Source organism: Cyclopterus lumpus, chromosome 7 (genome assembly GCF_009769545.1).
Source record: "Cyclopterus lumpus isolate fCycLum1 chromosome 7, fCycLum1.pri, whole genome shotgun sequence".
In the NCBI taxonomy this organism is placed as follows: domain Eukaryota; kingdom Metazoa; phylum Chordata; class Actinopteri; order Perciformes; family Cyclopteridae; genus Cyclopterus; species Cyclopterus lumpus.
In genome coordinates, this window is record NC_046972.1 from 18,747,400 (window position 1) to 18,767,157 (window position 19,758).

Consider the following 19,758-nt stretch of genomic DNA (forward strand, 5'->3'; position numbering starts at 1 on the left):
TGTTTATCATTGAGTTTAGCTTGTTAGCGTGCTGCTAATTTGCACTAGTCAACACAAAAAGAGTTCAGTCTGATGGAAAGGTAACTTATTTTGGACGTTTTGGATCATAAATCAACCCATTTTCACCACATGGTGGCGCTGGAGGAACATTTTATGGATCACTGAAGTGTTTCTAATTAATTCGAGTAAAATGTTTTGCCTTGGCTCATACAGGTCTGGGAAGATTTACAGCTGGCACCACAAACAGATTCTATGAGTAAAAGAACGGCTTGTTCCAGGAAACCAAAGTTAGGTTTCACACGGTGAAAACAACAGTGACCTTATCTCATTTATAGAAGTCACAATGTTTGCTTGAAACATATTTTATGTAAATATAGATTACTATTCAGTGTATTGTAGAAAATTTGCAAAAGGTATCAAGAATAAAATGCGGGAACATTTGCTCCCTGTGAGTATAATATTATTATATGTGATAATATTATTATATGTGATATTAATGGGTCATTACTGGCTCCATCTGTCAAATAAATGCTGTGGAGTAAATATTTCAAACTCTGTCAAAATGAAAATACCTTAAATACCCCACTAAACGTTGCAATTGAATCACTTGGGGTGCCTCCTCACCCCGAATGTACGACCACTAAACTTGTTATTATAAGTGGCTGACAGCGTTATGGAAAGGACCGTAAAGAGAAATTAAATTTGATCGGTTTGTTTTTGTGTCTAACCGAGTGTTGCTCAAGGAGAAGTCTCGTTCTGAAAGGGCTGGATGAATATTCATCTTTTAGAAAACACTTTACGCTCTCTGCACTCCAACTGACTCCAACACAATAAACTTTTAATTCTCTTCAACTCTCGTTTCCACTGTTGTCTGTTGGAAACAAGTTGCTTGATGCCAGATTTCAGAATGAGACAAAAGAAGATGTTTCATATTTCAATTTCTACATTGTTTTAAAGTGCCGCTTTGGGCGTTTCTCAATAATGTTTCGGTTTCAGCAACAAAACTACTTGGTTCGGTTTTAGTAAAAGATAATATTTTGGGTGACAACAAGTACTATGTGCTCCAACATCATGCCTACGCAGACCAACACAGATTTGGATTAAACTGGGAGGAACGTAAACTGAATAGTTTTGTAGTGAGGAACTGTCATTTTTTAGGTGACGGTCATTATTCATTCCCCCCACTGCTCCTCACTATTTGTGTTTAAACCAAAGACAGGCCATAGAGGGCTGGCTCACTGATGGAAATCATTGTAAGAACCTTTCCAGTAAAGGTTCAAGGCCATTTGAAATGGGTATTTTAAACTTGATCCAGACCCGAAACTTAGACCAACAACTGTAGCCTGCTTTGTGTTGACACTCAAAGTCCCGTGAACTCACACAAGCTGGATGGTCCATGCTGCTGATCAAATATAGATCTAAAAACAGGATGACACCTGAGTCCCGGCGCCCGGTCTGGACCCCTTTACCTGAAAAGACAAACATGTGGAATTACACAACAATGCACTTTGTCTGCTAATACTGAGAATAAGATGTTATTTATTTATTATATATATTTCTCTCCTCTTCTCTGTGCAGTATGAACTTGTAGTGTATGTTTTGTTGGAGTCTTGGCTTGGATTGAATCATACTCATGGCTCCGATACCTTTGCCCCAGATTCCCCATTTATCCGTCAGCCGATTCATGAGCAGGAACTCTCTGTGTGGCCACGTCAACATTCTTATCCGACTCTATTTCCAACAGATTAGAGTTTAAAAAAAGGATCCAATCTGAGGATAGTGTTTTAATAAGGATCAAAAAGAATTATAAATCAAAAATATGTTATACGTAGCTCTACATTGTGAAGACGAATCTTCAATACATCTATTAAACCAGCAGTTTAAAAAATGCAACCGCAAAGACTGCAGCACTCTGTCCAGTAAATACTCTCTAGCTCCTAAATACTGTAGAGGATGTTGCCATATACTTTATTGAATCATCAGCAAACAACATTTTGCATTGTTAAAAAATAATGGTCATTAATTTCTAGGAGAAAAAAAAAAAGATCATTGTCCTTGACAGCTTTAGTGTGAGCATGCAGAATCAGTAAAGATGCAAACTGAACTGGCTGAATATCTTAATTTGGAAGCAGGTACAGGGCTGAAGGGATGTAGGGGGAACCTGATTTTAACAACAACAACAACAACAACAATGTATTTGGCACCACATATACCCCACCCTGATGTGGGAGGTGGACATAAGCTGTATAAATAACAAGGCCAAAAAAATGTCTTCGCTTGGAAAGTTTGATGTGAGTGATGAGGCGAGGTGTGCACGTGTACTGAGTGTGCTCGCCTTCTCAGTCACAGCGGTGTGTGAGTGGGGACAGTTGGAATAAGAGCTCACCCTGCTCACCCTGACTTCTTGCTTCAGGAATGTTTGAGGCGTGAACTTTGGCCCACAAGCGCCTTCAGTAGTAGAACGAGCATCATCCGACGATCACTTTAGAAGTAGATAGGTAGTTAAACAAATGTAGCAGAACAAAGCACTTTAGGGTTTTCATCTTTTTAGCATATTATGTATAAATGTGGTAACTGCGTTGCTAGAGATGCACAGAGGCAAATTGCAAGTATTGAACATGAACATGGTAGATTTCATTGCTATAACAGGAATGGTTCAGATAATATGTGAGCAAGTTTATGTTAACTCGCTGGTTGATACCAGACACAACAGCAGCGCTGCTATTGTTTTACTGTGTCGGTGTGTGTGAGTCAACATGGTAAAATGTGTTTATGGTATGAATGTGGAACTACCACAGATTGGGAGTACTTTGAGGACTTTGCCAGGTGTTTATATTTCTGTCAGTCTGTGGACAGATTTTGTCTCTACCACTAAGCCACAACTGGTCAGCTCATCAGTGGTGGAGGACCAGGTAGATATCAATGTCACGATATGAAAAACCACTGTACTGATCACATCCACTCACCGATGCACACATTATCTGTTCTCTGCCATCTAGGTGAGAAATGAGTGACATTGGTGGTGAAGAACATTAGGTATCCTACCTGTAACAGCGATAACCAACAAGGCAGGGATAACAAACAAATAATCATCAGAAGTCATGTGACTGCAAGGCATCTGTTACATAAAACTGTAATAATTACCCTAAAAACAATCTGTGATCAGTTAAGTCAATGTTTTTGTTCATTGCAACAGTGCTGCTAATTATTCTGGGGATTGTTCTTTCACTGTGTTCTTTGAACTTTGTACTGAGAAACCTAAAGTGCCCTCTGAAGTCACAGAGACCTGCATGGTGGGAGCCTTTTGTGTCCGTTATGTGTCACGGGCGAGTAATTGGTCGGGATCACGGGACATTTTTAGACCCAAGTGCTTCTCTGATACGTTGCCAGAAATAGTGCAGCTTTGGAGGGGCGGGCAGGATAGCATGCACTTTTTAAATGGATAGAAGTCTAAAGACATGAATCCTGGGTGCTTTAAATGCCAAATGTTTGTCCCAGTATGTCACTTTAAATCCTTCACAAACTGTAGTGGAATAACAGGACTTTCCTGTTTGAATAGAGACGTTATCTCACAACGGCTCGGCCTATTCTTAGTTGTTACACATTGCAAAATGTTCCTGTGTATCACTCCACGGAAAACTGAGTTCAGAGAACTACGTATTGATCCTTGTAGTTAGCAGTACCCCCGTGTCTTCAAAGTAATTAGAATATGTTTGAGTCCAAAATGAAAATAAATAATACAACATTTTTCCAAGAGATTGGTTTTACAAGGGATTTGTGGCCCCGGCTTTTGAAACCTGCTACAGAAGTATTTTGTGAAGTAATTGTTTTTTTGGCCCCTTATATTTCTTTTGGCACAGTACTTTGTCTAAAAGCTGTCAACACAACATGTTGCATTTGAATAAAACACACACGGACTGCAGGGGAACATTATAAGCTCTCTCCTTGCAGCACTAACATGAACAGACTGCCTTCTTTTCTTCACAACAATGTGCTGAGGGGTTCAAAACGAAGTCTTTTAAAACCATTACAGTACAAGTGTAGAATTTAATAGAAGAATAGCTTTTTTTTGGTACACTTATACTGAAAGGGTGTGTTCATTAAACTCAGCAGGTCGGAGCTGGCAGTAGCTGACCTGCTTTCAGAAATGTGTTGCGTAAATGTTTGGGTCAGCTAATTTTACCTTCTGTTTCCTTCCTTATTCATTTTTACATTTGGAGAACCCAAAATATGTATACATGAATTTCAATGTAATTGTTCTATGAAAACCATTAACTTTGACTTCCAGAAACCATTGACCCACATTGTCTAAGCTGCATTAACAACTGAATTAGTCGTTGCTAATCATATCGCAGCTGAACAGATTAGTTTATGGGCTGCATGTGTTGCCTTACAGCTCTGCTGAAGGGTCGCCTGAAGAGAAGTGACACTAACACTAAAGATTTGAAGTTTACTATAATAAGTATACACATAACGACCAGTCTATAAAAGGTTAATAACAGCCGTGTGGAATAAAAAAACACATTGTAAGTTTTGACTGTAAGCATTTCATTTATTATTAACAGTTTAAAGAAGAATACAATGAAAACAACTTTACTTTCTTTTTTTGCTTTTGGTCATAATAAAAATATACTATATATGGACAAGAAGGAAAAAACATTGACTGAAAAGTAACTAACACCATCATCATCATCTCCATTGATGGACGACGAGCGGAGGCTGGGGGGGGGGGGGGCAGGGGGCAGCAGGCTAGGAGGAAGTAGACGGAGGGTTCGATGTTTCAGACTTTCCATTGTCACTGCTTACACTGAGTTTCCTGTTCAGAACCATCTCCTTGGCGATGCAGGTCACCTGACCGTCGGCCAGTGTGTAGGTACTGTTCCTGCAACACAAAGAGAGGTTAGTTTTATTCACCCCACAGAACCAACCTTCACTGAACCTTATATTTGGTTATATTTATATATTCCTACACTCACTTTTCAGATCCGTTCTGCATGCCGGCCTGGTTCTGTTTTGCAAAGAAAAATGAACTCCACCAGTGGCCAGAATCTTGCCTGGTAAGTCCTGCAAAGAACATAATCGATTTTAAACAGGAACTCAGTTTGGTGCAGGGAGATTTAGCTTTTTGACAACAAAACATTGTGTTTTTGTTATACCTGGTGGGTGTGGAATGACCTCTCCTGTGTACTCAGCACTGCCACAGGAGCTGTTGCTGGAGTTGGACCCGAGGCGCCCTGGAATAAACAAAAAGATAAAGACACTCGGTTTTAGTGAAATATCTCGTCTATCTGTATCTTATCATAGAAAAAACAGGCAAATACAAATACTGCTGCATGCCAGAATACATGCAGAATGAAAAACAATCAAAGATGCCATCTTGCCATTCACTGAAATGAATACAATATAAATGCATATAAGCTACATCTCACTCACTTCTATAGTAATCATTGGTGGCGATGAGGGAGCCAGTTGATGGAATTGCTGCCATTTTCTCTGCTCTCAGCTGGAAAACTGCTCAAAGATGGAAGATGGAAACCTGGAGACAAGAGGAGAACAGATGGTACAGGGATTATTAGGCTGGAAATATAATAAGACTAACACTGTTATGATTTAATTTCCTTAGATTCCTAAAATAGAAGATATACTTCTATTGAATAATCATTGCACCTGCATATATTATTTTCATCAAATTATCTAGTTTTGAAATGCAATGCATCCGTCTGTACGAACATTTGACTCAGGACCCATTTCAGGGAAGCTTTTACTGCAGGCATTCATGCCCTCTGGGCTTCATTCCAGTCCACTGATAAATCAGAAGCAGCTGCTTCATAGAATCCGGTTTCCCGCGACTCAAATAACCAAAGTGTGAGCCCACATGTCCATCAGAGCTTCGACAGCATTGGTGCACGAGCTGCGTGCGTGAACCATGGAAGTTACAAGCAAAAGATTGAGCTCTTACCACCGAGGGCATCACTTTAGAGCCGGCAGACGTCCAACTCTATGTTCAAATTACAGGTGGCTCCACCCAATCGTTTCAATGCCAAAAAAGTCAAAGGAATAAGCCTAACCTTTTTCAGAATGTATTAAAAAAATGTGCAAAAATAAAGATTGATTGATTCATTTGAGTATGCATTTTCATATTTAACATGCATGTCATACTCTTTAGTTCAGCTGGAGAACCAGCTGAACTAAAGCTTAACTAACACCAGGTGGGCTTTGGGGATTTCATGGACCAAACACGACTTTGTAGCCGAGATAAACACGGCAGCAGATAAACACTTATAGCCAGAAGGTTGTTACTAACTAGTAGCCTATCTGCATGTGCTTATACAATGTATGCATGTCTTTGCTGAGACTTAATCAAATATAAAAAAGGACACATGTGGATATAATTGACAGGTAGCTCACTTAAGAATAAAAACATTCGAGCACATATAACCACATTTGTATTTTGTGATCAACACGAGATCAAAACATATTTAGTGTATGATTAAACACACAGAAATGTAACACATTGTAATGTAACAAAATGAATTATGTCGACCTACCTTTAGGGTTAAGATGCGGTTGCAAGGTGCGGATGGCGTGAAGTAGAAGATGTCCTATAGTTGTTACTGTGGCCCATTTGTGGATTAACCCTCGGTGTCGACCCCTCACAGTCACTACGCTGCTGCTGTGACTGTCTCCGCTGTCAGGAGCAGCGCGTTTTATAGCGGTCTGGCCTGGCACGTGCAGCCGTGGCACGTGACGGGGACTGCGTGCAGCTCAAGAACACGAAACGTGGTGTTGTTCTCTGCTCCGTCAGACAAAAGGCGGCCAGTCGGCTGTGGAGGGGGCTTGAATTAACCCGCTGATGACTAACGGACGTAACGCCGCGTTGGTTTGCTCGCTAACGTTAGAAAGATGACACGAACTGACACACACATTATTTGTGTGCGCTTTTATCAGGGTTTTTGTGCGTTCAACGTAATTCTTCCATCCAACGTTTCAACATGTTATCGTATTGTTTTCTTCAGGAGAAACGTTACGACAACGTTAGTAACTTGCGCTAACTGTCAGTAAGTGACATCCGTGTTGTTTTTTCTAAATTAGAAGACCTGTAACGTGTACTCGTCACAACTTCCACTGAATAAAGGTCATTCCAACTCGCTTGACACCATCTCTCCCTGGTGGTCTAGTGGTTAGGATTCGGCGCTCTCACCGCCGCGGCCCGGGTTCGATTCCCGGTCAGGGAACGAGTCTTTTCTTGCTTAACAAACAGTTGGTTGAGTTGTCTCACAATCTTAATTTTGACATGTCAGACACGCGTCTAAATGTCAATAATGGCGTCCACTGTGCTCACAATCAGAGGTCAGAAATTACACTCTAATGTTGCATTAAAGTTATTGTCCATCATAAGGCTTAGAATATTTTTTGGGCTACATAATTCTTCTGGGAGTATCAGTATCCCATTTGGTTTATATACAACTGGATAACATACAGTAAGAAGGGACACTTTCATCTAGTTTCCATATCCTAAACAACAATGTTTAACACATTTGAAGTCTTTAGCGCCACCCAAAGGCTTGAAATGAACACCGCTGACAATAGACCATGCACCATTCAATTGACTTTAATTGAAAAATCTTTAAGTACAAAAATACTTCTTGTTTGTGATATTTTGTTTTGTAAATGTCACAATTAATGTCAATGAATGCATATTGCAAATACCAGATGGGTTTACTGCACACTGCATGTCAAAGTAAATAACTTGCACATTACATTTATCTGACATGCAGAAATATAACATATATTAAAAGACTATTTTTACATTTAAGTTTAAAATAATTTTCCATTGCAATTGTAATACATTCTACTTGTCGTGTTGTATTAATACAATAAATAACAGTGGACAAATTAACACAGACAAGGGAGAAAAATAACCTTATTTCATAACTTTACAAGGTATGAAACATTATTGTTTGTGATATGTTTAGAAGGGTCCATCTCATGTGCGTGAGGATCTTCTTTCAAACCCAGAGGTGTCTCCGTTATTTGTGAGACCTCCACTCACCTTGTCCTGTGGGATCCATTCAGGAAAGTGATCAATACTCAATAATATACACAGTAATAACTCGTGATGGTGTTTCGAAAAACTCACCTTCACATTTCCGACCATTTCCTCAAAAGACTTGAACGTAGAGGAATGTCTGCGGAGAAACGTAAACACAAATTACACGGGACATATTTGACCATTTTTTGACTGGTCTTGAACCATTTGTTTTTAAATACATGAATACAGCAGTAAGTAGTATATATATATATATATATATATATAGGAATAGCAGTGATGTTTTACCTCATGGACGGCACACTTATGGTGTGGCTCAGGGCGCTTTGTGTCACATTGGAGAGGCAAAAGAGGAAATAAAGTGTTAACATTTAAAGTGACAAGTTAATCTGAACAACATCATAAAAAAAAAGAAATCTGCGAACATGTATTTATTTACTATTTGAATGTGCACCTTACATTCGACATTTCAGTTTCCACGTCAATGTAAATATGCCAGTTACCTAATGATCTTATTTTAATCTGCAGTCCCTGGGCAGGTTGAACATATATACATATACAAAAACAAACCATATCATGTCTATTCCTTTATTTACATACTTAAGTACAATGTTGAGGTAAGGAACTTGAGAATTACATTTACTCAACATTGTGGAGGAAAATGTTGTACTTGTAATATTACTTTTACTCTACTTCATTTATTTGACAATAGTTGCTAGTTACTTTCCAGATTCAGATAATTATTATATATCAACAAATACATTATAATATATTATTAATTAAATATGAATTATAATTTAATAATTATAATTCAGTGATATTAATATATTATTCTGAAACTCCATTCTGCACAATTAGTACTTTAATTTTTGGTAGATTAAGTATATTTTGAAGGACTTTTATTTGTAACAGAGTTATCACACCGTTATGTTAGTATTACACACACACGCACGCATGCACACATGCACACATGCACGCACACACACAAACACACACGTACACACACAATGAGCTCAGTTCAGTCTTACCGTGGTGGGCTCGGAAGAGACAGAGCTCTGTTGAGATAAAGACAAACACACAGATAACGTCTGTTTTCACACGTATGACAACAACAGACTTATCAACTACTGCTGATGATGTCCAGATGTATGAATGTGATTGGATAACAATCCCCTACTGGCTCAACAAAAACACAAGACAGAAGGCCTTCGAACTTAAAGTGATTCTCCACCAAAAACTAAATGTATTAGTTTACCTACCTTGTTGCATTAGCCAACAGCGTTTCTTACCAGCCACCTCATTTGTAGCTTCTGCACTATTCATTTTTTTTATCATGATCGCAAGCCAATTATTTAGTTAATTTCTGCTTGTTAAGACTCATATATAATATATTTGTTTACAAATAAAATTGTTAATTGATGTCACTTTTTCTTTTCAGACAGGAACTGGGCTGACCCTGAGCGTACCTCATCTCCGCCAGTCTCCTGGTGATGGTCACGCCCATATTGGACATCGCAGATGAGGTCACCTGGCCTGCATGAGTGAAACTCTCTCGTGTCCTCATATATCTACACGTAGAAAGAAGTAGTAGCAGTCAGGAACAATGGAGGCCAGTAACAACACTGCCAACATGTGACACTTACAGAGAGCACAAAGGTATGAGCAGACACTCACAACATAAAATAAACAGCTAACAACAGGCTCATATACGTCAGTGGCTTTGGTGCATGTGGTTGCAGAAGGCTGCACACTCTGTTTCAAACACTTTAGGCCAGTCCTGCCATTACCTGTTAATACAACTGCTCCTTGTACTAAGTCCGGCTGTAAGACTATTAACGGGGCACCAATCCTATTCAACCTGGAAAATCCCATCACTTGTTTCTTAGAAGAGAATCCTCTTTAACAGGTGAGCACAGGGCAAACCATTGGGAGACCCCTGCGCCATGAAATGCAGTAAACATTATTTGTGTATGGTTTATAATGCAAATGTGATGACCAACACTCACATGTTGGAGTGGCTGATGTCCTCCAAAGTGGCAGAGGCTGTGAGATATCTGAAACAAGAGCACAAGCTGACAGATTATTGCCCTGACTTAAGACAGCGCGCACGGCAGTCATTAGTGTGCTTTCCATGGTTATGTAACCATGTCAAACCATGTCACAATGCGTGGCAAACGGTCTGCCAGAGGAGACAGTTGATGTCTTAAGCCTGGTAAGACTATAGAGGTATGTAGTGGAGCTTTTAACCATCCAACAGCCATTGCCGAACAATGAAAATGTCAGTCTAAAGAAGCAATTTTTAGGAGGATACTAGTGCACTTACGGGGCGGAGGTCTGGACGTCTTGCCAGCCTTTGGACAGGTTCTGTTTGATGTTACTGAGAGGGCTCATACCCAGCTGCCTCCTGATGTCTGCTGCATATTTTTCTCGGACCAAAAGCACCTGCCTCAATGTCTGAATCTCATCCTCCATCTAGAAAAACACAAAGAAGCTAAATCAGTACAGAGACAGGCAGATACTATTCAATATATTTACCTTTTAGTGATTAATAGCCCAAAAGAGCTGCATTACCTTCGCCAGTTCAATCTGTAGATTGCATATGTCCTCCTCTGTCAGATCTGAGTCTGAGCATCGGTTTTCTGTTATCCTTGTGGTGAAGCTCGTGGATGTCGAAGCCCCACCATGACCTTACAAAGCAGATAGTTTAAATATGTAGCTACTGTAGATATAAACAATGTATATGTCACTTATATATAGGATAACCTTAGATTAAAGTGTGTGGGTAAACCATTTTGGAGAAGTTAACTATCAAAGTAAAATATCAGAGAGGCTAAACACATTATATACCACGCATATAATTGTTGCAGACTTTAAAAAAATAATAATACTCAGTTTAAAACGACATAAAAGAAACCAGTAAAGGTTGTGATACTTTATAATAGTCGACACACTCGGAGCTGCCCGGAGTGCTGAACTGAGGAGAACTCAAGATAACAACCAACGTTACTTGTTGCACGCGCAGCTGACGTCAGCCAGCGGCGAAAGCGGCACGAACACACGTTAACCGACACAAAAATCTCGCGATGCAGAATGTTACGGCAAAAAACAATGTGGAAAACGGTCTTACCGGGTCGGTTCATCGCTGCCTCGCTTTCGCCTCCGGAGTGTTTTTGACTAGTTTTAGCTAGCAGCAGCCTCCTGTGACGTCACCGTCCAACCAGCTCAACTGCGTGACGAGCAGGAGGCGGTTTCAGCCCTTGATCACCGGGGCGGTCACCGGGCTGATGTTGTTGTGTACATGTGTGTGGGACGGTGAGCAATGGCGCATAGTAAAATACGGCATGCATATATATTATAGTACTGATTATGCAGAATGGCACATTTCAGAATCATTTGTATTAGTGTTTTACTGTTTATATCACTTGTTTTTAATGTGTTACTCTCTCTTTAGTGTGCACTTTAACCCTTTCCTACTGTAATCCTGTACATTTCTTCCACTGCGGCACTAATAAAGGATTATCTTATTTTATGAATGCTATTGTCTCAGCAGCTGGTGAAGGTGGAGCTCATTCTAACTTTATTAATGCTACGTAGCTTCGTCCATAATAATACATACTATTATATCTCACAATTGATTTATAGTCTGTAATAATAATCTAAATATTAAAATGTAAAAGTACTCATTTTGCAGAATGGCCCCTGTCAGTGTCTGAACAATGCAGAGGAATACACAGCACAATATTAACTGCGTAAATTGTCATGGAGTTGAAGCATAAAGTAGCCAAAAATGGAAATACTCTATAAGTACCTCAAAATTGTACTTAAGTACAGTACTTGAGTACATATATAGTCACACTCCACCACTCATAATTACATCCAAGATGGGAAATGTGAGGCACAAAACTAAGTGTATGTCCATCAATATATTTATGATATCAAAATTAAATAAACACAAGCCTTGCCTAACCTAATCTAATAAACCCATATATTATGAGGAGTTTAGAAATCACATGCATGAGATTCAAAGTACGTAACAAGAAATCCTCAAATCCTTTACAACATCTTCAGTAAATAAAAGTACAAATAGTATAGTGTAAAACCAGTCAGAATCTTACACTACATATATATTAGCCACTATATTGTTATATTATGTATATTTGCCTATATAGCATTATACAAACATAATGACTCGTCACTGTTATAACACTATAAGAGATTATTCTCACAAATGAATTACTTAGTGGCACTTCAACGTTGTAGTTGAAGACGGAACACATTTTAACTAGTGTTTAACTGTACTTGATATAGTGTCAGGTAGTTTAATATATAACAATATTTTATATTTTATAAGATGATGGTATGCATCGAAACTATTAATCTGTTGAGTAACAGTCAAGTAATGTAGTGACAAAAACTACAATATTTGCCTCTGTAAGTAGAAGTGTAAAGTAGCATCAAATTAAAATACTCAAGTAAAGTACAACAACCTAAAGCTTTACTTAAGTAAAATACGTAAATGGGTTGACAATTAGAAATGTTTGTATTGTTTTGTAAATTCTCATTTATAACAATGTTCCACAATGAATTGTTAAAATCAAAGACTCACCATCTACTGGCACAAAATGCCACTACAATGAGTGTAACGTCTCCTCTTAAAGCAAGTGAACAAAAAGTAGCATTTTGTTTTGTTTTTACATCATCATCATCATGTTACACTGAGATCAACTACAAGCGACAGCAAATCAAGACAGCATGTGGATGAAGATTTAATATCAAGTGTGTGCAACCTCTGAATTTGGTTTAGTTACATTTTGCAAGGTATATTATAAATTAAAATGAATGCATAAAAAATATATCTAACAATATATATATTAAAATTTGAGAAAAATGCTAAATTTTCTTCTGCAATATACGTTAATTAAATCTATTTTGTTTTTGTGCTAAAAATAGTAAGCGTACAATTCAAACCTTCTCCAAACTATAAAAAAAAACTGACTGTCACAAGTCAAAATGTTCAGGAACATTTATTCAACGACAGCAAATCAGATCAATGACCACTTGTTTTCTTCCAGACACACAGTTACCATGCTACAACATAAACGTTAAGGTTTATACTTTATATGGGCGAAGTGTATCTACAAACGATCTTAACCATTAAACCATTCCTTGCTAAATTGAATGGTTACATTACAACACCATACCAGTTAAAATGATAGCCATCATCAAGTATGAAATAAATAAAATTGAAAAAAAAATGCATCATATAACCATTTCACTATAATTACACTATGTTGTCTTTTTGTGGAGTCATTTCCTGATCATTGATCCATTATAGTTATTTTCAAACACACAGTGCATTCAACTTAGAACATTTACAGTAGCATCTTTCAGTATCTCTATGAAAAAAGCCATGACAGGAACATCTATGTTTCATCAAGGGTTACAGGAAACATCATACAAGGGCCACAGAGGTCAACATCCATACCGTTAATAGCAGAGGGTGGGCAATAGGAACTCACCTAATGTAAACCATTGAAACACATTATTAGCATTTAGGAAACTGACAAATGTGGCGAAGATGTTCATGGCAATTTATGGCATTTTGCGAATCCGTGACAATGTATGCAAATTCTGTAGTATGAAAAACCTAGAGTAATTTTAGTTGGAGCTGTCTGTAGCAGAGAGCTCACAGATGATATGACTGACGAGCTTCTTACTCTACATGGATTCAAAAAAGTCAACAATGATAAACGAGTACAGCATAGGACAATAAGTCATCAGACTTCAGTTCAAAGCACAAGGACTACAAACATGAAGTAAATCATATTATTCACTACCTAAAATTTCCTTCATGTGGATGTTCTTTTGTCAGCTTTTATTTCCCTGCTATGGAGAGTGTAACATGTTTTTTTTCCCCACAGCACATTAACTACTTCACATATTCAAGACAGCTCAGAGTTAAAAACATGTCACCCTCTGAACAAGCTGGATAGACTACAGCTCTCATCAGAGCCGACTGGATTACTTGGAGCTCCTTGGCTTCACATACGGCGAGATCAATAAGTGAACAGAAAGATATTGATTTCATCTAATATTCATTAGATGAAATCAATATCTTTCAGTCTCAATTAGTTGTGACGTCCCTGAAATAAATTACGTTTGCGATTGTTATAAAAAATAAAAAAATAAAAAAGTCATATTACCCAAATAACCTAGATGGTTACCTTTAAATTTGGATGAATGAAATTGAACATTTCTTCTACTGATGAAAAACTACGTGATTTAAATGTTAATTATTTGGATTTTGTTTTATGAGATTCCTTTAAAAATCTAATTTCTGAATCCAATGTCAAATTGTTTTTTTATCTATCAGATGTAACTGCTGATGTGACGAAAAAGACAACACGCATCAAATTAAACAAAAAATTTTGTTAGGTTTGGTTGAGAACAATAGATCAACACACAATAACTAATCCAGCTGGGCTGAACACTGCCATAAATAGATGCATTAGTGCAAACCAAGACATTTTGACCCAACATAAAGATTACCGTGACAATAACGGTCATGACAACCTGTTCAGTGCTGCAGGAAATACAGGAATGTAGTCTCCATCCTGCAAAGACAAGCTGAAATAAAGCTGAGGCAGAGGAATGGAAAGCCAATGCTAATTATTAACAAGAATGTTCCACCAGCAGGCATTTATGAAACAAATGTCTGCAAATAAAGCGCCGTGCCGTAACAACCTCATGATTCATAATAAAAACTCTCAGGGGAGCAGACTACAGACAAACAAACTGACAATGGCAGGTGACAACAGTACGGATTGCGAATGAGAAGTGACAATGCACTAATATTTGACAACTTGGTTCTCGAGGGTTTAATCAATCATGGCACTGATCACCTCAGCAAACAAACACATCTCCCTATGCTCCTCCCTGAGCCATGGTTCTCATTTCCTTCAGCAGAAAATATCACGTAAACTTTACCCCTGCGCCTCCCCTGTGAGAACTGTACTTGTTTGAATACATTGCACATACACCTACATTATAGAGTCTTGCAAAGTATAAATGTTGCAGAAGATTAAAGAAAATCTGGAGACCATGATTTATAAACAGTACATGCTACACCATGATGCAAAGTGTGGGAGAGGGGGGAGAGGGGGGGGGTAGGCGACCTGTGCGGTTAAAGGCCAAGAAATACAAAAAAAGAGATACAAAGGAAACTTAGGTGGTTTCTCTTTTCGTCTTGTACTGGGGGGGAAGGGGAGAATAAGTTGTGGACCAATCAGGGAGGAGTGTAAGGAATGTGACTTCATTAGTTCCTTTCATGGGCCATGCTTACTAGTCCCTCTCCTCCGCATTGGCCATCTTTCTGAAGTGGAAAGATAGATTGCCTCTTTCTTACATCTCACTGAGGTGGAGCAGGGAAGCAGGCAGGACCGCAGGCCAGGATTGACGGGAACGAAGGTTTAGTTGAAGCCAGTGTCGGTGTGATAGGAGTGGTGCCCATCCGATGTTAACTGGGTTGTCTCCGTTGCTGATGGTTGCAGCATTATAGGGTCACCTCCGGCCTCTGTTCGACAAAAAAAAACATTTTTCAGCCTCCTCCACTCCTCCTGTAACCCTCTCAATAAATTCGAAAGGGGAGGGGCAACACAGGTGATTCAGTCTCACCTCTCTCATCAGATTGCAGCTGAGCCTCCAGGTCCTCGGGGGACACGTAAAACTCCTGTTCCTGGCCCTCCCGAGGTCGTGGTTTACACTTGCCACAGCAGCAGTTACAGCAGCAACATAGGCAGCAACAGAAGTAGCAGCCAGTGGCCAGACCGCAGAATACAAACAGAGCCTGAAGGGAAGAAATGCGAGGAATTGAAGAGTCAATATGTGTGCAAGTAAAAAAGAAAAGAAATCACAAAGCAAATAGTGAGAACCCAGTCTTACCTTTGCCCACCAGCTTGAAAGGACAAAGTAAGTGTTGACATTCTCCTCTCCGAACTGCTCAGCCACATATAGTCCCAGAGAACCATATTTGTCATAGATATTACGCTTTGTGGGGTCATTCAAAATCGAATGAGCGTTGTTTATCTCCTTGAACTTATCGGCTGCCTCTGGATTGTCGGGATTCTTGTCAGGGTGGAACTTCAACGCCAGTTTCCTGCGCAGAAAGTCGTTAAAAAAGACAATGAAATACAAATGCAATCACCGTACCCATGTGGTAATTATGTGAGGTAAGTCGCAGAGGGATGCCTCACCTGTAAGATCTCTTGATATCATCTGACGTAGCAACCTTCTCAACTCCCAGCACAAGGTAGAGAGAGTCCCCGGCGGTGGACAGAGAGCGCTGCCTCTGATGCTCAGCCATGATGCCTCACGTCCACAGGCTGGGAACACAAAGCAGAACACATTGATTGGGCTGCAAGTCACAGCCAGGCCTGCTTTGTTAAGATAACCTGTTTAAAAAAATCTCGGACCTTAAAACTACAGCGAGGCCTGTGTGACTGCAGGCAACAGCTGGGCCAATGCTGTCATTACAACTCATCTGCAAAAGCTATGTGTGGAAAGATGCAGCTCTGTTTTAAATATAGGTGGAATTAAGGTGAAAGAGCCATGAAGGCAACACGCTGGATGAATTATATTTCCCTGCAAATATTTACATGTTCACAGTGTCACACTGTAGATTGTAAAGTTTAATGTCTACATGGCTCTACTGTAACTGTGGCGTCTTGGCAGGACCACTGACTGCTTCTGCTGCTACAAGTAAACCAGTAACTGACATCCATCAAGCCAACAACGCTGCATTAGAAAAAGATTTAGCAAGCAGCTGCAATTTAAAAATATATAAATAGGACAACGCCATTCCTGAGAATATTGCTGATTCCAAATGGGTGTCATCGTGATACAAATGAATAGCCACGGGTCTATGTGAAGCACTGCACAGCTTATTTCAACATTATTACCGCCCCAAGCTGTCCGCTCGGATAAGTGTGTGTCAAATTCCCTTTTCGCATCCAGATTTCAATTGTCTATAAAAAGGATTAGACGGAGAATACAATGCTGGGAGCATAATCTCTGCAAGCATCATCACCAGCACCGCTACAGTATAGTGCGCAGCATCCATGTTGGTTTGCTTCCTGGCCTGTACTTGATGCGAGCCAGGGATGGATCATCAGCAGTAATTTTCAAGGGCAAGGGGCAGTGTCTCGCGGGCAAATAAATGATCGAAATGCACCTTTCGGGCTCACCTTAAAGTCGGCTCTGATGCACTGCAACACTAACGATCCCAGCAGGTTATATTATTTCGACAGTGTAGCGTCACTGTGGCTGCATCTCGCACGTAACCGAACCCTCTCTGGCTCCCACTACACAATCATGGGCAGCTGCAGCAGTACGCTGGCTCCGCCCCCCCACCCCCCTCAACACCCCATGGCGACCCGACGTGCGCGTGCGCGTGCGCAACCGACTAGGATGAGGATGCTGGATGCAAAGGCGTGCAGATACCGCACTGTCAACCCGAATTTTGCTTAAGCACATCACATAAACTGGAATAGTATTTCAATCATGACATTGAGACCACTTAACATTTACTGAATAGTCTTAAAGCAAAAGTGCACTTTTTTCCATCCATCCATCCATCCATTATCAGCCGCTTATCCGGGGTCGGGTCGCGGTGGCAGCAGGTTCAGCAGGCCGACCCAGGCTTCCCTCTCACCCGCAACACTTTCCAGCTCATTCTGGGGGATCCCGAGGCGTTCCAAGGCCAGCCGGGAGATATAATCCCTCCAGCGTGTCCTCGGTCTTCCCCGGGGCCTCCTACCAGTTGGACGCGCCCGGAAAACCTCTAATGGGAGGCGTCCAGGAGGCATCCTAACTAGATGCCCGAACCACCTCAGCTGACTCCTTTCGACACGAAGGAGCAGCGACTCGACTCCAAGCTCCCCCCTGATGTCCGAGCTCCTTACCCTATCTCTAAGGCTGAGCCCGGCCACCCTACGGAGGAAGCTCATTTCGGCCGCTTGTATCCGAGATCTCGTTCTTTCGGTCACGACCCAGAGTTCGTGACCATAGGTGAGGCTTGGAACGTAGACCGACCAGTAAATGGAGAGCTTTGCCTTCCGGCTCAGCTCCCTCTTCACTAAGACGGACCGGTACAGCGCCTGTTTTACTGCTGCAGCCGCACCGATCCGCCTATCGATCTCCCGCTCCACCTTACCCTCACTCGTGAACAAGACCCCGAGATACTTGAACTCCTTCGCTTGGGGTAGGCAGTTTGCCCCCACCTGGAGGGAGCAATCCGCCGGTTTCCGGCAGAGCACCATGGCCTCAGATTTGGAGGTGCTAACTCTCATCCCTGCCGCTTCGCACTCGGCTGCAAAACGCCCCAGTGAATGCTGGAGGTCACGGTCCGAGGAGGCAAACAGGACCACATCATCCGCAAACAGCAGAGAGGCGATCCCGAGACTCCCGAACCGGATCCTCTCCGCCCCCTGGCTGCGCCTAGATATCCTGTCCTTGAAGGTCACGAACAGGACCGGTGATAAAGGGCAGCCCTGGCGGAGGTCAACACCCACCGGGAACGTGTCTGACTTACTACCGAGGAGACGAACACAGCTCCTACTGCAGGCGTACGGAGACCGGATGGCCCGTGCCAACGGGTCCGGCACCCCATACTCCCGCAGCACCCCCCACAAAAACCCCCGAGGGACTTTTTCCCCACATTTAAAATGACAAATGTGCCATTAGGAACAATAAAACACACCATTAGAACAGGAGACATGTAAGGGGAGTCAGACAAGCAGCATGCAAAGAAGGACATGTACAGTGCCAGCTATTAATACAAAACAATGTTTTAAGCAGACGATCAGCGCAGGCAAACATGACAACATAAAATCACATGACATTTCAGAGGATACGCAGTCTGACAAACAGACAAAGAGGCAACAAATGAGGACAGACAAGAAATGTTTGCAGGGATAGTGATGGCAGGTCTGGTTGCTTGCTCTGGTACTTGGGGCCATGGCCCTATTTGCCCAGTTGGTTAATTCAGCCCATCCATGTTCAACTCAGTTGAGATCTGGTGACTATGAGGTCCATGGTATTACATTCCCACCAAATGTATCCTCACCAAACCATTCAGTCAACCTGTCGTGTATGGAAGCATCTGTATTTGTTTAGCAGTTTGAGTTAGGTTCCTTTGTCTGTAGGGTCTTTGGTTAGTTTTTGTTGTGTTTGTAGGTTGTGAATGTTACTGTGTAATACATGCACTTCTTCAAATCAAGACGTGTTCGTAAACATACATTTTAAATAGTATCTGCGTACCTAATATCATGTTTCCAACCTCATGTGGGTGTCTCATTTCACATATCTCCATTATGTCTCACCTTACTTGAATTTTAACTGTTGTGTTTTTATTGTTTATTTTGTTAAAGAAGGCTATAGATATACATATATACATGGACAACTGAGTAAAAAGTAAGTAAAAGTCCTGCATTCATACTCTCATTCAAGTAAAAGTACAACAGTATGAGCATACAAATATATAAAGAATGACCCATTTCAGAATAACATAACAATAATTAAAATATCTCTATACAACGATTAATTTTAATACAGATTAGATTTGACCATGCGCTGCACACTGACTGTTCCTCGGCAACGGTGACGTCACCGTCTTCACCAATCGCAGAGCTCGCGGGGCTGACGCTCCTATC

At 40.7% G+C, this 19,758-nt stretch overlaps 3 protein-coding genes across 3 annotated transcripts; all 3 read right to left on the minus strand.

Annotated features, from left to right (window-relative positions):
* Positions 1–4,528: 4,528 nt before the first annotated feature.
* ppdpfa (pancreatic progenitor cell differentiation and proliferation factor a) lies at positions 4,529–6,732 on the minus strand. The gene is made up of 5 exons (XM_034537378.1): positions 6,549–6,732; positions 5,434–5,536; positions 5,157–5,234; positions 4,977–5,064; positions 4,529–4,882 (listed from the first exon to the last, which is right to left on the minus strand). Exons 2-5 carry the CDS (start codon positions 5,486–5,488, stop codon positions 4,750–4,752), a joined length of 354 nt encoding a protein of 117 aa, XP_034393269.1. The 5' UTR covers positions 5,489–5,536; positions 6,549–6,732; the 3' UTR covers positions 4,529–4,749.
* Positions 6,733–7,671: 939 nt separating this feature from the next.
* LOC117733639 (tumor protein D54-like) lies at positions 7,672–11,272 on the minus strand. Its single transcript, XM_034537424.1, has 9 exons — positions 11,178–11,272; positions 10,622–10,737; positions 10,374–10,522; positions 10,057–10,104; positions 9,517–9,618; positions 9,079–9,105; positions 8,339–8,374; positions 8,141–8,189; positions 7,672–8,059 (listed from the first exon to the last, which is right to left on the minus strand). Exons 1-9 carry the CDS (start codon positions 11,188–11,190, stop codon positions 7,988–7,990), a joined length of 612 nt encoding a protein of 203 aa, XP_034393315.1. The 5' UTR covers positions 11,191–11,272; the 3' UTR covers positions 7,672–7,987.
* A 4,247-nt stretch (positions 11,273–15,519) lies between these two features.
* On the minus strand, positions 15,520–17,389 carry dnajc5aa (DnaJ (Hsp40) homolog, subfamily C, member 5aa). Its single transcript, XM_034537420.1, has 5 exons — positions 17,293–17,389; positions 16,303–16,431; positions 15,992–16,205; positions 15,725–15,896; positions 15,520–15,623 (listed from the first exon to the last, which is right to left on the minus strand). Exons 2-5 carry the CDS (start codon positions 16,410–16,412, stop codon positions 15,520–15,522), a joined length of 600 nt encoding a protein of 199 aa, XP_034393311.1. The 5' UTR covers positions 16,413–16,431; positions 17,293–17,389.
* Positions 17,390–19,758: the final 2,369 nt, after the last annotated feature.

Bases quoted from the DNA above. Each gene is read 5' to 3' on its own strand.
- ppdpfa (XM_034537378.1), bottom strand. From the start codon at position 5,488: ATGGCAGCAATTCCATCAACTGGCTCCCTCATCGCCACCAATGATTAC. The intron at 5,235-5,433 runs GTGAGTGAGATG...TGTTTATTCCAG, and splicing joins CACCAATGATTACTATAGAA to GGCGCCTCGGGTCCAACTCC. The intron at 5,065-5,156 runs GTATAACAAAAA...TGTTCTTTGCAG, and splicing joins GGTCATTCCACACCCACCAG to GACTTACCAGGCAAGATTCT.
- LOC117733639 (XM_034537424.1), bottom strand. The intron at 10,523-10,621 runs GTAATGCAGCTC...GTGTTTTTCTAG, and splicing joins TACAGATTGAACTGGCGAAG to ATGGAGGATGAGATTCAGAC. The intron at 9,106-9,516 runs GTACGCTCAGGG...TTATCTCAACAG, and splicing joins AGGAGACTGGCGGAGATGAG to AGCTCTGTCTCTTCCGAGCC.
- dnajc5aa (XM_034537420.1), bottom strand. From the start codon at position 16,412: ATGGCTGAGCATCAGAGGCAGCGCTCTCTGTCCACCGCCGGGGACTCT. The intron at 16,206-16,302 runs GTGAGGCATCCC...CTTTCTGCGCAG, and splicing joins GATATCAAGAGATCTTACAG to GAAACTGGCGTTGAAGTTCC. The intron at 15,897-15,991 runs GTAAGACTGGGT...TCTTCCCTTCAG, and splicing joins TTTCAAGCTGGTGGGCAAAG to GCTCTGTTTGTATTCTGCGG.